General features: G+C 35.2%; 1 protein-coding gene across 1 annotated transcript; it reads right to left on the bottom strand.

The window, feature by feature from the left end:
- Positions 1–9,429: 9,429 nt before the first annotated feature.
- On the bottom strand, positions 9,430–18,105 carry LOC120341162 (uncharacterized). The gene is made up of 13 exons (XM_039409618.2): positions 18,088–18,105; positions 17,327–17,417; positions 16,837–16,917; positions 16,439–16,525; positions 16,153–16,275; positions 14,719–14,847; positions 13,830–14,576; positions 12,851–12,976; positions 11,539–12,243; positions 10,662–11,138; positions 10,337–10,426; positions 10,081–10,191; positions 9,430–10,014 (listed from the first exon to the last, which is right to left on the bottom strand). The coding sequence occupies exons 3-13, from the start codon at positions 16,883–16,885 to the stop codon at positions 9,875–9,877; spliced, it is 2,784 nt and encodes a 927-aa protein (XP_039265552.2). The 5' UTR covers positions 16,886–16,917; positions 17,327–17,417; positions 18,088–18,105; the 3' UTR covers positions 9,430–9,874.
- Positions 18,106–18,423: the final 318 nt, after the last annotated feature.

Here is an 18,423-nt window from a genome sequence, read left to right as displayed (position 1 = left end):
AAAAATCCCCGATTTATATCATTCATATCCTTCCGCAAAAACGTAATTTCTTACATAACAACTGAGATCTAGGCATCTTAATGGAAAAAAATTGTGTTTTTTCACGCTTCTATACATCGTCATATTAAAATAGGCTCTCTCTCTCGTATAAATATTACCTATTTCCGTAACACGTGTTTATTCCAGAGAACTTCTAAGTAAATGGTATGCAACTTCATTGCGACCTGAAGAAAAGTATTTTAACTAATATATAAATAGTTGCAGAAAAGGGGATTTGTTGTCTACTGAAGATCATAGCACGTACATGACATTGTAATATGCAAACATGCCACCATGGTGGTAGATTGATTTTCTTGTGGAATTTGTGCACATGCGTTATATTTACACTTTTAAAGTTTAATGAGTCCGAGTCCAACGTATACTGATTTTTCAGATTGCTAATTTCTAGTTATAAAATTTTCAACTGAGTGGTTTGTCACAAGAGAATGACCGATCTCGTTCATACCAAGCGAACTTCAGCTGATTTATTTTAAAAATCTTTAACAATTTCGTGCAATGTTTTTTCCCGACTTATTGGTCAGTATTGCTTAAGTGGATTTATATATACATATTGCGATCTATTCACCTCATAACGCACAATAGTCCATCGTGTGTACTTCATATCTCATCTTCAGCCATCCAAATTAAAATTAAATTATCTTAAATACACTTTGTAAGTTCGAGGTTTTTGCAGAGGTCACTTTTCATTTGATGAGTTACACTTGAAAACGGTAAGCTAACGTGTTTTATCTCGATTGCATTGGTCATATCTATCAATCAATGAAATAACAACTTTCCTCATCTTCAATAATAAAATATATATTCTCACACGCTTTCTTGTAATGGCAAATTAATAATCTGCTTAAAATAATTTTTGTTATCATTATTGGCGTCGCATTACTAGAGTTATTTCCTCATATAAGGCAGAGAAGACCTAGACAAACCAATTGTATTGAAGTATTTTCGACATCTATCATCTACGGTTTGCATAACTTTACGATTCACATTTTACACTTCGTTCCTCACTGTCACAGATTCCACGAAAAAGCAATTTTTGAAATTGGTAATATAGCAAAATAAATTTTCAACTTGAAGTGTAAAATCGAAATAAAACGAAAGTTTTCAATCAAATTTTCCATCGAATGGAGGCAATTCAACTTCAATTCGCAAATTATGTTAAATTGACGCTGCCTCATTATACTAGGGCAAGCCTGAGCCACATGTGCCTAGATCACCTGAAGCATCGCAGATGCATGGTCAATGATAGAACAAAAATAGTTGAGGATAATTTATGGTAAAGTAACCATAAAGGATTCTTGTGCCCAGTAATTGGGATGATATTTCATATCAAAAAGAATTCTAATTGAAAAAACTTAGGATATCCGAGTTTATCTTCAATCACTCTAGTCCAGGTTAATAGTCAGATGCATATCCTTCGACATGGTGTGAAATTTGGTTGATATTGGTCAACTGGAATATTATGTATTATGAAAAGCAGTATACGCAAAGGACATATATTGAACGGTACGTAGTCACAAAACAAAGAAATAAAATTTTAAAAGAGTAAAAATATCCACACACGATCAAACTTTTAAACAGACTTGTACGTTGTCGCGTGAAAAAGTTCCTAATCCCATATCATTTAACAATGACATTGCCTGTACATGGAAATACATAGAACAGAAACACCGAATATATCTAAATATATTTAGCTTCAACTTTTCGTAATTCAAATAGAAACTCGTTCATGAATTATTGAAAACAATTTCGTCTGCATTTATGCTTGAATAGCAGAAAGATGCTCGATTCCCGATATATATATATTGAATAAAACATTTCCTGTTCTGTCTCGATTTCTACAATACGAGGAGATGAAGGTGGTAAACACGCGTGCTGCAAAATTATGATATGTTGTACATGTGTCTCACATTTAAGCGTCTTATCATGATATTTAGGACTTCCAATCATATAGTTGCTTAATTCAACTTTTTTAAACTCACTGTGTGGTAGCCACTTTATTTTGCGTGGAAATCATTTAGAAGTAAAATAACCGTCATTACAGAAAACGGAATTTGGTAATAAGACAAATGTGTAAGAGTGTAAAGGTAATTAAAGAAAACGTAAGTTTGAACTTAAATTATATCTTTAGCTAGCATGCTTTATTAGGCCATAAAACGTAAACAGCACAAAAGGGAAAATAAAAAACGATTGGTATAATGCCAATTTAACAATTCGACGATTTCGACTAACTTGTCCATTAGTCCCATGAAATAACCAACAAACTTTGGAAAATATATGCGAATTTTATTGTCTCCTGGGACTTGAGGCGTTCCGCAGTCAAATCACGCCACGGCGGTAAACACAAACTATTTATGACGTCATGTTTGCTTAACTTCGGATTTATTCGTTTCAAGTTTAACTTTTCGCGCCATCAATACAATCAACACAAAACTAACATTGACAAAACTTAACTTCACCAATATTGGACTACGTTATTGAGAGACAAATCCAGGAAGTAAATTGAATCTTTGCTAAGAATAAGGCATGCGAAAAATGAAATATCTGAAATGTAACAGAATTTCAAAGTGAAACTCAAGGAGAGAAGAAGGTATTAAATAAATTATCTTAATATCCCGACCTATAGTTTCAGACAACCACGGCGCCTAACTGTTTCTTCTCCATATGTTGACACATTCTTAGTCGTGACTGTAATATACCGCTTCTAATCTGGTTACCAATAGCGTTAACTAACATTTCTATAAGAGCACACATAACTGCATAAATGAGATTTCCGTTTGAATTCATCACAAAATGCATAAGCTAAAATGCTATTTGCTAAACTGTTATATTTAGCATATTATCTCAGCTGTAAAGATTATGCACAATTCACAAACGGATAATACGCAGATTTTGTATCGTTCGAACCTTTTCCTTCCCACAGTTAAACAGATGGCGGTGAGAATTCCCTATACCGCGATATCGCCTTTGTGGTTAGCTTCCTTACACTATGATACATATCCACATCAGTCGAGTCGAGTTTCCAACGTAAAATTGCATTGCATGCAACCCACTGTGGCTGTAGAAACTCTTTGAATCTGTCTTTTGAAAACATGAAAAGCTCTCTGCCGTGAAAAGACTCGAATCATGTGTTGCGTCAGTCTTCCTTCCGGCAACTGTTTGTTATAAGCCTGGTATGTTCCACGCATTCAGTTCATACATGTTTATTGCATAATTGGCTTTGAGTGGTCAAAACGACGATGTCGTCATATAGAACATCAAATCAAATATAAATAGGAGATCACTCGTGTTTTCCATGCACGATTTATCAATTTGATAACTTTGCCCCAAGCGTAGCAAATATGTAATTTAATATTCCGTGTAACGACGACAATCATGTCACTTGGATCTTTTCAGGCTCACAACTATCTGAGTGAGGACCGTTACTGATGAAGTCCGGTTGAAATTTGAAGTACATTGCCATATTTAACCTGGCCTGATAGGGCAGAAAAAATTATATATATATATATAGTTAAAAGGCCTGGTATCTTCGCGCACATGATTGATGCGTATTGGGGCATTGGATAGAGTCGGTAAAATTATATTAATTAGACATGTATACGTGCAATGTCGCAAAAATTTATGTTGTAATGCGTACATTCAATGGAATGAAAAAATTAGTTCTAACTGTAAAAAATACTACCCGCACTTATTAATTTTTTATTTTCATATTTCCGTGCCAGAAATCACCTTGCAAACATTTTTTTGAAGCTGAACAATTTTTATATATTATACTGCTTCGACAATCATTTTTTGTATGATGGAAACAGTTATATTGTCACAGATATGGTTTTTGCTACTGTATTTAAATACATCAGAAGACCCAAGATTCCGGATTGGTTATTCATTGAAAACGACAACTCGACACTTTAAATGGAATAAGCATCAGACATAGCTGAAAAGCGGCCGACCTCCAGCCAAAACGGCCGAAGAAGAGCAAGAGATATGAGCTATTTTCTCTCGCACATATATATAATGGGTGTCTAATAATACAAATTCGGAGGTTGCCACAATACTCAGGACCGACTAAACCAGTGGTTCCCAACCGCCGGTCCGCGGACCGGTGCCGTCCGCGAGAAATTTCGTTGTTTTGTTGTTTTTATGCAGTCTCAATCGCTTTACCGTAGACAAAGTTGCGTTGGCTCCTTACGCAATTCTCTTCCTCCGTCATATTGCGACGTCTTTCGAGACATGTTGGCGCCGTCTTACGCGACATCTTGGCGCCGATCATTCACAATTTTCGCTTTTTCGGCTCCGATTCATCGCGAATGCGCTCCATCAAATCTCGCAAAATTGAAAAGCCTAAAAATCGGCTTGCTGCGGCTGTTCTGCGTGCTTTTCCTGATTAATATGACCATCCATATAAAACGTAATGCATATCTCCTTGTTTAAACCAGAAAACTGTCAAGAACAGTATAATGTTCCAGTAAGACCCCACAGACGCGCAAAAAAGCATGGGCCGCAGAGATCTTTTCCAGACACAGTAGGATTTTGAGCCTGTTGCCAAGTTATCGACGACTTTGTCATTGTAATGTAAATTCATTTCGTTTGAGGCGTCGATCAACTGCAGAGGGATTAATATGATAAACGCAATGAAAAAGAAAAGGCTTGATTAAAATAGCGATTCTACTTTACAGTCCAGATTAAAAAAGAATTACTTATCACAATTTTAGATGATAACGAATACCCATCGCCAAGTAATCGAGCAATCAAACTGTTGTCCGTCTTTTCAGCCAGTTACTGCGTTATGCGAAAAAACATTTTCACTAGAATTATTACTAGATTCAATTAAAACGAAGCAAAGAAATCGACTGCACGCGGCTGCAGAGCTACGTGTTGCAAAAACTTCTTTGAGGCTTCGTTTGCAATCTTATATTGGAAACGAAACAGCAGCAAAATTCTCACAGGAGTTAATTGTGCATGTCTTTAAAGGGAGATATTTTATGCGTGCACTTCATTGCATCATATTACGAAAATATATGTTATTCTTTTCTGTTCCGGCCATTTCAATTTTTTGCCGGTCCGCGAGTACATTTAATCTAATTTTACCGGTCCGCCAGGGTAGAAAGGTTGGGAACCGCTTGACTAAACAGCATTGAATAAGGGGTGAGAATAAAAACATAAAAACACATACACAACATAAACACTGCAGTGTGGTCCGTGACAATATCAATTACAGTTCATGAAGTCCAGTGGCCCATCGTTGTCACGCGTAAAATTTAAAAAAAAATAAAAAAAAAATAAATATAAAAGTAAAATAAAAAAATAGTTGTGAAAAAACATAAAAAAAAATAATGAAAAAAATTAAAAAAAAAAAATATAAATGAAATGCAAAAAAAAACGAAAATGAAAATAAAAACGGGATAAAAGAATTGGGCGATGCCAAAATTATTTACTGTGTGTTAGAAATAAGCAACAATTACAACCTTCTTGGCTTGCCTAACGTTTCAAACAAAATGAAGAAGTACAAATGAATTTATGTAAATTTAAAAGCAGTTCATTTTTTAATAGTTATTATGCATGTGGACGTTTACCCGGCCCTTGACCGCTGAAAAATAAAGCCGCCAAGGCGTTTGCGATTGCATTTTGTTTAAATCTCGATTGTTTTCGTAAGCGTGGCCTGCTATTTAAGCCGTAAAAATCTTGATTTTGGGTTTATTCTCCCTAAATCAGAAATTTTCCTCGACATATTCTTGTGTCGCGAAGATGATTATATTTACTTTTTTGTTTTCGAATAGAACCATGACACCTCTGAGGAAAACGAGTTAGTTTTTATTATATAATCATCAGCGACGAGATGCTAAGGATAGAATAAATTAGTGAATCTGCAACCAAATATTTCTTTATTGTAAAAGCGAGATTATAAAATCTAGAAATAAAACGGAAAACACCATGAGTTTTGTTTTGAGGTGGACCGCGACAGATTAAAAACACTTTCTTAGACATTGCATCTTATAAATTCCTTGTACCTGCGGCACACCAGTAGTGTTCTAAAACTACCGACTTGAAATAAATTTTACTCCGTGGGATTTTATCGCGGACTAAGGAATTTGTGTAACGGTGTTAAAATTAATCGAGCATTGCGATAGAGCGGAGTAAGAGTTGCAGGGACAGCTCATAATGGTGAAATTGGCAAGAATACAAATCAAAACAAAATGTAATCGGGCACTTTGCCACACATTTTTATGGTTGCGGAGTACCGTGGTATTTTGGAGTAGTGGTGCTTTTATTTTATCGACGCAATCGCAGATTTAATTTATCCCAATAAATGAATAAAGCAACCATTTTAAATGAGTATATCGGTCATGGATTGAATATTTAATTCAACACGAAAACCATTACATATCCGTTGACAAAGTCGGCTCTTATAACGACTGGCGTATTCTCGAGGACTGACTCAGGATTCGTACCGCGGGGATTTCGAGTCGATGAATATGTATTTTAATTGTACTAAATTAAGTATACTTTCTGGGATATTATACCAGATTTTTCTAATGAAGACAACGAATTCGCATGAGTTCAATATATATATATCAAAACTAAATATTATCGGGCAGTTGATCACACTTTAATATGTCCGCGGATTGGCGTGGTATTTTGGATCGGTAATGAGTTTACTTTGACATGAGTCGCCGCCACCGCGAGTTACCTTGAACACAAATGAATTAAAATAGAGAGACATTTTGAATTCTTGTAGTTATTACGAGACAGAAAAATTTATTATACCACGAAAAAGCCGGTATTTTTAACGAACGCGGAGACGCGTTACATGTAAATTTCCGATTCCATCTTGTGACCTCTCGCGCGCCCCCCAGTTTAAGAACCACTGGTCTAGCTAATAGAATATAGTGAATCGAGGGATGGATTGGGCGCAGCCAGTTACAGGTTGTACGTAATATTAATTACCAGCAAGTTTTTTATTTTTTTATTTTTCAATTTTACGCGTGACAACGATGTGCCACCATACATTAGAAACAGACAGTGGCGCAAAATTATTATATATACACTCGTTTGGCTTTTTGCTGAAGCGCACTTTTTGCTGTCAGAACAACAATATTGTTCACTGGAGCACAACATCTCCGAAGAAAGTCTTAAAGAGACAGTTACACTCACTGAGGTGACCGACATGTGTAATCATTTCCAAACATGGCATAATCTGTCAGTATTGGTGTAAAGACTAAATGAAAGAGCTGAAACATTGAATTGGGAACGTTCCGTGATGGTGCCGAGGAAATTCTGGATATCACTTGGACGATGTAACCTGGTTGTAAGAATGGGTGAACAGGCACATGTATTTATACGTGTTTTAAACCCTACTCGAGGTTTTGCCTGTTTTCCCGATTTCCCAATATTCTGTGTGTTTGTTTTATGTGTTCATTATTTGTTATGTGTATGTTTTTTGGGGGAAATCAAAATAAAGATTATTATTATTATTATGTAGAGGGATTGATAGTGGTTACCATTGGGTCCAGCATTACGAGGCGGAACCGCACATATTGAATCACACTTTTGACTGGCTGAGAGAGTGATTTCAGAAAAGGCTGACCAACAGCCAGCAGTGACGTCAAATGAACACCTTATTCCCCTGACTTCAAGCCCACCACCGCATTTTTAGCTGTAACGGTATTCGAAGGACAATGTTCATCAGAACAATTCTCAAACAGTTGGTGAACTCAAGGCGGCAACTGCAGCAAAAATCAGAGAAATCCCCATAGAGGAGTGTGCGCGAGTGATTGTCAATTTCTCGAAAGTCTCCAATACCGTGGAGGACCTTTGGGACATATTCTGCAGAAAACAGAACCTTTTTGCAAAACATCCTAGATTTCTGAAACTTTTGTGTACAGTCTTACACGAACAGAAGGTCGAGTGTAGACAAAATTCAATAATTTACCCATTTTCGTTGAAGTCCCTAAGAAATTTATGGGTTCCATTTTTTGGGGTCACCCTGTAGGCCTACTTGGCGAACACAGAAATAGGATTTGAGGGTGCGCCACAATCAGAAGTGGCAACGTGGCAATTGTTTATAGACGGAAATTAATGTGGCCCGCACGTTACCGTCAATGTGCATATTTGGCCATGTAGTAAATAAAGTTTGCCGACCACTGTTCTAAAATTTCAAAAACCACATAGAACCTGCGTCGGGTGAACAATAATTCGTTGGCAATATTATGATAAATTGTGATAGAAGGTCGACAGAGAACAAGAATAGAAAAATGCTTTCGAAGCTTTTAATCGGTATCGACTATAAAATTTGACATTATATGATCCTTCTTTCGGGTTAAGGTAAAGAGGACCTTTTCTTCCTGTATTGCCGAGTAACCATATATATGCGAAACTGTGGAACATAAAATTATGTAGTTTAAAATTACTCATAAAAGTAAACTAAAGTTACAACTTTAGTGCGATGAGCAGTCTGCATGCATACTTAAATTAAACGATCATGAAAAAGATTATATTGTGGGTAGCCTACACTAATATCAAGTTGATTGAATTTTAGTCTTTCTGACAAAAATAATATCATAACGTGTGAATCGGGCTTAGCTCATAGTCTTTGGATTAGGTAGGACAAAACGAGATCATAATTCATTTTCTAGCCGCAAGCTGCTGTGCGCCATTAAGTCTCAGGCCGGTAGCCACAGCACAGATTGTATTGATCGCACAATCAAAATTAGATCTCCTACCGTGCTTGATAGCACACAAACTTACAGGTAAGGCTGGGCGTTTCGAATCGGCTCAGAGCAAATTTCGAATCGCCGCCATATTGTTTTTTTCTTTGCGCCAATGGTCGAGTAAATTTCTCAATTTTATTTGTTGAAGCCATATTTTTCCCACTCAATTCTGACATACGACTCCTTTCGGTAGTGAGATGTTGATAAAAACGTATTTTTTATCGTTTGTGAACGCTTAACAATCTGCCTGAGTGATGTATTCTATGTTTTCAGTAATTCAGGTGTATGGAAGACCTAATACAATAAAAAAAGTTACTTACAATTTTATATCTTCCAAGTATTCGAGAATCTATTCGAAAAAAATTTTAGATTCTGAAATCATCAGGTATTCGAAAATGCCCAGCCCTATTTAGGACAAGCGAAATAAAACACAAGCAAGGGCACTACTGCAATAATATACATACGCGACACATAAAAGAGTCCAGGCGAATTCACTCCTACTCGTACATTGGTATTACTCTTAAACAACACCATTATATATATTCAATCGTTATTTATTGACAAGAAAACTAATTTCGTAATATAGAAATTGACGTTTGTCTCAAAAATATGTCACGTTTAGTACCCCGTATACTTTCATGGTAATATATGCGCACGATTGGAAGGCGACACCTTGAAAAATTTCAGGTTAGAGCGACATCAGAAAGCTTACACATTTCATACATCCCGATTGTCGCAAAATTACGTACATCGTACACTGTGGCAGTTAACTCTGTAATCAAGTCTCTGCACCAGTTTTTAGGCAACTATTGCGCAACGGCAAAACCACAAAATGTCCAGTAAAGGTATGCAGCACTGTATGCCAAAACACAACAATTACCACGCCATGAACGAACCGTTTCCCTATCAAGCATTACATTCATACAGAACGAGTTACGGGGTGATGAAAAAATGTACAGAGCATTATCCCAGCGATGAAGGTGCCGAGGTCACCTACACATCCTGGGTATTTGATGGGATGAAGCCTCTTCTTCGATTTTCTCCCAACAAACGAAATAAGAGTTGTTGAATCATCAAATATCAATTGGAGGAGAGACATACGATATCGTTCATTTCATAAAGTGGTTTTCACGAAACTTTGTTCTTTCATTAAAAATTTTCGCTTTAACAACAGATATCTTCTTGTTTGGCTCTAGATCTTTAAGAAATTTTGGATATTTGCGTAAGAAGTTCTCTATCTCGCATTTTCCTAAATAAAAATGTGCACATCAATTAACTTTTCAATATAATAAAAGACACTGCATTAGATAATAACCAGGTAATGATCCTTTCGTTCCTCGCTCAGACAAATCCCATACTGCTTCTTGGAAATACTTCAACACTTTCTCCTGATCAGCTTTTGTCCACCGGAAATAAGACTTTGAACCTGAGAATTACATGTATTGCACATAAATCTTTACTAGCTTGATCATCTTAAATAAAAAAAATAGGGTAATATTATGAAATAGTAATGCAACTGATTTAACAAGATACAGATGAAATTGTTATATAAAGAGCTCTACTATTACGACCTGAACATTTTCGAACACCCTCCAATTTCTCTGATAGTGAGTTCCGCTCTGATGTATTCTCGCCTATGTCATCTTTGTGAGTAGAAGAGTCTGAATATAACACAGTGTATGATGAGGATCGAACACTGCAAACTCTTTATAGCCAGTAGAGATGGTTTTAGGTAATAGGTCTTATGTGGCGGCAATCAAAAACCTAGAGTCAATCTATGGTGAAGGTTCAATAAATCTACACACAGCACCCGAGCATTGGTCGTTGCAACAATACAAACATCACAAATTTTTTATGCAAAGCCAAATTACCCATCAAAACCAAATATTTACTCACCTGTCGTTGTTATAAATAGAACCACATCATTTTCATTTCTCTGTTGGGCGAGAACAGAGGCAGGTAACAAACATTTAGATTTATTTTCAACAGAGGATTTCAAAGATGAACAATTCTTCATATGACCCGAGATACCATTACTAGCAATAAACGCATGACATGAAACACATATTTTAAAACTGTCTAAATCTGTTTGAGATTTATATTGGCGTCTTTCGACCTCTATTGGTTTGTTTTCTTTAATCATTTTCAAATTATGCCTGTATATTCCTTCCTTGCGCAAAAGATCAAATTTCCTCATTTTTTCTTTTATATTTGACTTTAATGCTTCTTTTACTGCATCCTCCTGTGCATGGATTGTATGCAAATGTCTCTCCACCCGAGCTCGTAATTTACCACAATAAACACAAGGTCGTTTTGGTTTTTTCAAATTCTTCCAGACTTCTTTTTTCTCGCATTGTTCTTGTCCAGATAAGACTTAAGGTAAAGGCAAGAAAAAACGAACTAGAAATGGTTTTTCAGGAGAACTTTTATAAAATAATAAGGTACCAAATGGGTCGAAAATCATTACACACCTGCCACCTGTTATATACACAAAAGTGTCATTTGAATGTTTGTTCTTTGCCCTACCCTCAAATGTTACTCTAGTATTTAAACATAGCAGAGTTTCTCCGAGAGCGGAAAGCGAGTTTTCCCTACTTAAATGTAGAATACATATTTGTTCTTCAATGAGTGAATTTGACTACAATTTTCTGTATTCTCTTAGGCCGTAATAAGATTGTATAAGGTTCTTAACCCTTGATAAACATAGTAAGATCTTATCGGATTCAACCCAAGTATAGGATTATGAAAAAACATACATAATTCACGTTCTCACCTGATTTCTCGTTTGGTATGCCTTTACACAAACTGCCTTTGCCTTCGTTATGAAATTCATCGAGAACACCATGACATCCAGTATCCCCTTTCCGGTTTTCATATATGGCCAGATCAGAGGCATGTGCACAACTTTTGTCCTTTTCTCCTGTGTATCCAATATTCGAACAACGCTTCAGATGACTTGCAAATTGTTTCCGACCAATGAATGCATTGCACAAAACACATACTTTAAAAGAGGCCAATTGGTGGTTCTTTTGCCGTTTTTCAACTGCGATGGGCTTGTTTTCTTTAATCAATTTAAGATTATACTGATATATCCCCTTCTTACGCAAAAGTTCAAACTTTCTGAATTCTTCTTTTTCATCTAGCTTCAAAGCTTCTTTAACTGCATCCTCTTGAGCATGCATTGCTTTCAAATGTCGCTTCAATTTGGCTTGTAATTTACCACAATAACAACATGGTCGTTTTGGCTTTTTTCTCATCACTTTCTTTTCTCCTTGTGGTTTAACCTCATTCTTTTTAATTCCGTTGCTGGGTCGAACCAGTGAATGAGTTTCAGATATTCTAACCATTTGAAAATCATGAACAGTATCATTAGCTGCAGGAGAATTAGGAGTAATGTTTATGCCAGAATCTGGCGAGGAATCATTAACCACATCATCACAATTGACTGCACACTCGTCTTGTAAACCAGACTCACACCCTAAATGAAGTAATATGACTTTGAAACAATTTGGGAAATTAAAAGTTTTAGCATAGACCTTATCAAATTAAGCTATGGCTTTCATAAATAGAGCGATATTTAACAAAACATAATAATAACATCTTTTTCATATCGGATTCCACAGCAAGTGATGATTGAATGCTATCAGTCATGCCTAGTTCTACAAATACAAACATAAATGCATATCTAATAATGAAGCCCAAACAGGCATTACTTAAATAATAGGGCATAAAAGTTTATCTCGTATAATCTTTATTACAAATCAGGAAATGTACCAAGTGTCATATAACAGTACTTTCAATTGAAAGGATTTAAAAACTTTTTTATGAAATCATACATATTGAGAATCATTGTCATCACCATGATTGTCTCGAATATATTCACTACTACTAACCAATATTACCTACTTAATCAATGTCAAAAGACCAACAATATACATTAATACCCACTAAGTAACTAACCATCATGTGCTCTATCTCAGTAGCATACGTTATAATATTATTAACTTCGAATTGTCAATTAAATCAGGCCATTCTAAAACAGAAAAATACTAAAAAAAAACGAAAACACAACCTTTTTTTCATACCTGATTCTACAAATGCCAATTGATGGTTATTATTCACTTTTAGTTCTTTGCATTCTGAGTTTGATTCAGGTTCCTTACTAGCAGTTTGAGGTGAAATTGACCCTTTCCCTGCTACAACTGATTTAGCTAAAATAAATTACAGAAAGATATTAGTTCAGTTTTTATAAGATAATTGTACTCGAATCCAGGTCATATGCAAAACACAGAGGTGAAGAAGACACTCGAGGCATCCACCAAATACCAAAAGCTATTAAACCAAAGTATGGCAGTGCATTATACACAAGAAAATGCTAGTTTGGGCATCACTTGACAACAGTTAAATTGCAGGGCAATCTAAGTGTCACAACAAAATGACTATGGCATGTAAAAAGCAATGCCAAGGTTTCTGGCTTGTATGCAAATATTGTACATATTATAATGACATTTTAACAAGAACTCGACTAAACTACATCAGAAGGTATGGAAAAGAAGATAATTTACATTTACAAGTATGATCAAGTTAACAGCAAAGGAATTCTGTCTATCTCATCAGCAGCTATGAATAGAATGTCATTTTCATACACCAAACCCCGATTCGATTGGCTGAATAAACACTATGTGAGACATCTATATATGTACGGCAGCCTGTAGAGTGTAATATAAATGCCAAAGCAGACTTCCATTTGCCATCCACTGACTGGTAACGTACGATTGTTAAAATATGCTACCATTAATTGTTCATTATTTAATGCAATATGCTACCATTGACGACAAAACGCGCATATAATTGTTCAAGTGGACACACAATCATTTAATGTATCTCTTCTATAACAAAAAGTGTAATAAGAATTGTCAGTGACTAAAATTAGGTTTTCGAAAAAGGCTTTGCAGACTTTGATGGTGAGACTGCCATTCACTAACTATTGTTGGCACTTGGCATAACAAGGTAAATTTTACAACAGAAAGGATATTCACAAATATTCCAAGTTGTTGTTCTTACCAGATTCCTGGTTTTCGGTCAAACATTTTGTTGCTTTGTGAGTTTTGCTTGAATTTTGTTCATCAGCAATTTGAAATAGGTTTGAAAGACTAGGCAGTCCAGGATCCTTATTTTCATTTGTGCAGGAAACGAAATCAGGCACACTGTTGTTCTTTTTTCGTTTCGGTGTTTTCAACATTGGACAATTTTTCAGGTGATATTTGAAATTTTTACGTCTAATAAATGCATGGCACAAAACACATATTTTGATACAAGCTAAATCTATATGACCCTTGTTTCGTTTTTCAATTCCTATAGGTTTGTTTTCCATTATCATTTTTAAGTTATGTTTATATATTCCCTCCTTGCGTAGGAGATTGAATTTTCTAATTCTTTCTTCCCCATCTACCCCCAGAGCTTCTCTTACTGCATCTTCCTGTGCATGGATTCTTTCCAAATGTCGCTTCAGTCGAGTTTGAAATTTACCACAATACAAACAAGGCCGTTTCAGCTTTTTCAACCGCTTCCCCATACCATTTTTCACAATCTGTTCTTCTCCTGTAGCTCTCTTTTTGTTGCAATTTTTAATTTTACTGTAGAATTGATGAGATGGATGAATATCTGATAATCGTCCCATTTGGGATACATATTCAAGATCAGAAACTTCTTGAGAACCAGGAATAAGGCCAGGTTCCCAATCTTGCGAGGGGTCAGAAATAATAACACAGGTAACTGCATATTTTTCTTGTTGTGAAGCAGGTATACAGTCTAAAAGTATAAAATATTCTAAAAATGTAAAACAGTTATATAAATAACAAAATGAAAATTGAGGAAATAAATCAACTTTTCACATCAAATAGAGAGCTCGGAAGGAAAATTTGACAAAACTTAACAAAATCAATGATCATACCTGACTCTTTAGCAATAGAGGTTTGATCGACATTGGTGGTGGCTTCTATTTTTCTTGCAAACACAGATGGTTCCTGGAGGGCAGTTGGTGGTGACTGCACCAACTCTTGCTCAGTAGAAGTTGTTTGTTCTTGGAAAAACAAAACAAAGTTTTTACTGAAGCCCTCGTCATACCAGCTCTGTGAAGCAGAAACTGACACATAATGAGCTATTTCTTTTGGAGAAACCAGAATCTTTCCAGTCAGCATTAACGATTTATCATATCCAGAGTGAAGTGGTGAGCATGGGATTCGGACTCAGCCATTAGTTGACATAGGGCATGTTATTCACATGACATACTCGAAACTTACTCAAAATCGGGCTATGATGTATAAAAGAATGTCTATAAATCTTTATCAAAATGTTATTATAAAAATGAAACACAACTGTTCATTCATTCCTGATGGAACCTACTATTTACATTATATAAAAACATGAAGGGGACTTGTGTAAGGATTTTAAGGTGACTTTAGCAATATATATTCATAAGATACATAGGGAGCACTTAGTCTATTAACTTGTTAGCATGATATTTGCTCTATGCAGTGGTTCCCAACCTTTTTTGCGTCACAATTTTTAACCTGATTTGCTGGGGTCAGATTATTTGGGTGGACTAACATTCGACCAAAATACAGGGAAACAAAATTGGTCTGGGCAGTACCGTAAAATACGGCAATGAAAATACATAACTCGTACTTTCATGTTTCACATTTCATAAAAAGTTTGCCTTGCCATGGACTCCAAATTCACACAGGAGCAATTGAAATGATATTAGAATTAGAACACGAGGGCTCTACAGTTGTTTACACGCAACACTCAAATTAAACAGAAAATGTAAAACATTTTAATGAAATTTTAAAGCTGCCACAGCTATACAAATATTTCCTGCCGCTACCGCAAAGTTTCTAATTCAATATTAAGCCAACACACAAGTGGTCAAATTGAAAATTATGGCAATGCTTCCCAACCGAGAAAGAAATACTCAGAGGAAGGAAATTTGCCGTTTTATGGGAGGAATTTTGCTTTTTTTTATATATATCAACCCAAAACTTCAAAAATTAGTTTTCATTGTTTGTCTTTTTAATTTTTCCACCTGTAAACAAATTTATTTTTTCCACCACTGATTAGGATAGATTTTATAGAAAAATGCCGTATGTAAAATCATTTTGTTGTGCGACCCCCTGAAAAGTGCTCGTGTGTTGTGCTGCAAAGTTTTGAGTCCAGTAGATGGGAATATCATCTGCAATCCGCATCCATTTTTATTAGATGGTGATTGAATAGAATTAGGGATAAAAAATGACTTGATGAAATAATTTTAAAAGCTTAATTTCCAATAAAGTACTTTCACAGCACAGAGGTATTATATATACAAAATTAATTGCATTACTGTTATTACCTGTTTTATTAGATGGGAACAATTGATAAACTTTGGTGACTTTAATTGTTTCATGTTCCACTTCTATAGCAGGCTCTGGAACATCAATTGATGGCACCTCTAGGACAGCATCATAGGTTTGTACTGTTTAAAACAATTACAATAAAATACACAACCAAAAATCTTCTGCGTTTCAATTAGGTAAGCAATATTTTTTAACACCAAAATAATCACTAACTAAAAAGAGCATTCTCACGCATGAAACCAGAAGGTTCCTTACTTTGATTAAATTAAGCAGAGTTCTTACTTTCAACAATTTCTGCAACATTGGATGACTTTTCTCCACTAATCAATTTCGATTCATTTTCTCGATGTTCTGATACTACAACATCATCTTGAAACATGATCATTTTTGTTAAGTTCTGCTCAATTGTTAAAGTTAGTACTGCAAAATTACTTTTAATAAGAAGAATATAGATATTGATAGATCAGAAACAGTAATTTCCATGACATAATGAAAAACATTTGAATGAAGTTACCATGTAAGGGTGAATCAATGTCAGATAACTTAATGATACTTCATTCAGTAAATGGTCTTATTTTGTGAATCATCTTCTAGTATTATTCAAAATCATTTTCATTGTCAAATTAATGACATTAACATTCAATGTATTCTAGGTTCTATTTAAACATGTAATAGCAAACCTTCAACTTCATAATCTTCTTCTTCCGACATATTATCTACGGTCATCATTTCCAAAAAGTTTTCACAGCTTCCATAGTCATCTGAAAAAATATGATAACATCTGTGAGTGAATGCCAAAAAATTGAAAAAATAAATTAATTTGCTTTGTCAAATTATTACTATGCAAAAGTGTACAACAAATTCAACTGATAAATATATGCTGCAGATTTATCACCATTCGAGATTCTTCAGTGCCAGTAATCACTGAAACATTACATGTTGTCATCGGAATAATGTAATGCCAATGATGTCATTTTGCTCTTAGAAGTATCCTAGACTGAAAGCTGTAATTAAACTGCTATAAACCCCCAAGTACACAATACTGTCATAACGTCATAGCATTGTCATGGTTACAAAATCCTAACTGTCATTCTGTCAATGATTCTCAAAATGTACGAAAGCGGGTCAGAATAAAAATGCCATCTTCAACCAAATCCAAATACGACTGACCTGCTTGAAATAGAATTCGACAGTTGAATAAACGCCAATTTTTTCTAGGGTTTACTCTTGCCTTTGCGTAACTTTCCAATACTTTCTGAGCCTGTATTTCAGGAAAATAACTTCTGTAGTTATTAGTGGAAGAAATATAAAGCCAGTTCGAAGGAATCACACAAACTTCGGTCGTTTCGAAATATTCAACAAGCAAAAAGTCCAGCATTATTCTTTATTATTATTCATGAATTGTAAACTATATCTGTATATAATGAATAAATTACTACCTATATTATCAAAGACAAGTTATCTAGGCAATGTACCAAGCATTTTTTTGTGTTTATAATATTTATTATTCTTGTACTATACTGGGATATAGGCCTACCGTTGACATGATGAGGCTGACGGAGTTGCATGGCAATTCGCTTTATTGAACCATAAGATAGGATAGGATTTACATTTACATATCAGAACATCTTGATGTCGAAAAACTGTGACCTACTGCAGTACTGCATGGCGATGTAGTCTAGAATAATTCCAATTTTCCAAGAGCTTCTTATAGACTAGACGAATAAACATACATACATCATTGGTCCCTTATCCAGAGTCTTGCTCAGAGTGAAGCTATATTAGCATAAAAGAGACCAAAAACATGACCAAATCATAAAGCGCGGTATCGGGGAATACCCCATACGTCTGCGGTGTCATGTCATGACTCTTGGAGACATCTCTAGAAAAATATTTTAGTTAGATACTCGGAAAAATAATACGATGCTCACCGATAATAACGACAGTTCCGTAAATAGGATTGGATTTGCATATTTAAATAAAATTCCCGATCTTTTTAATTAGATATTAGAACCTTCGGACCTTGGGTGTATAGGGCAACAAAGATTCGACCCTATCTGCGTGTCCACACTCCCGTGTTATTGAACACACGTTAACAGAGTGTAACTCCGATCTTGACTCCTTCAGAGGTCAAAAAGCACACAATGTATTGAATGCCAATTGTTATATTGTAAAGTTGCACAATCGAATTGATCCAAATAACGAATTACACTTGAAACCTTAAAGCAAGTATATGTGATGAAACCAAATTTCTAACTAACAAAGAA

The sequence above is a fragment of the Styela clava genome, chromosome 14, assembly GCF_964204865.1.
Source record: "Styela clava chromosome 14, kaStyClav1.hap1.2, whole genome shotgun sequence".
NCBI lineage: Eukaryota > Metazoa > Chordata > Ascidiacea > Stolidobranchia > Styelidae > Styela > Styela clava.
Note: the sequence above shows the minus strand (reverse complement) of the source record. Positions and strands in the feature narration are given on the sequence as shown.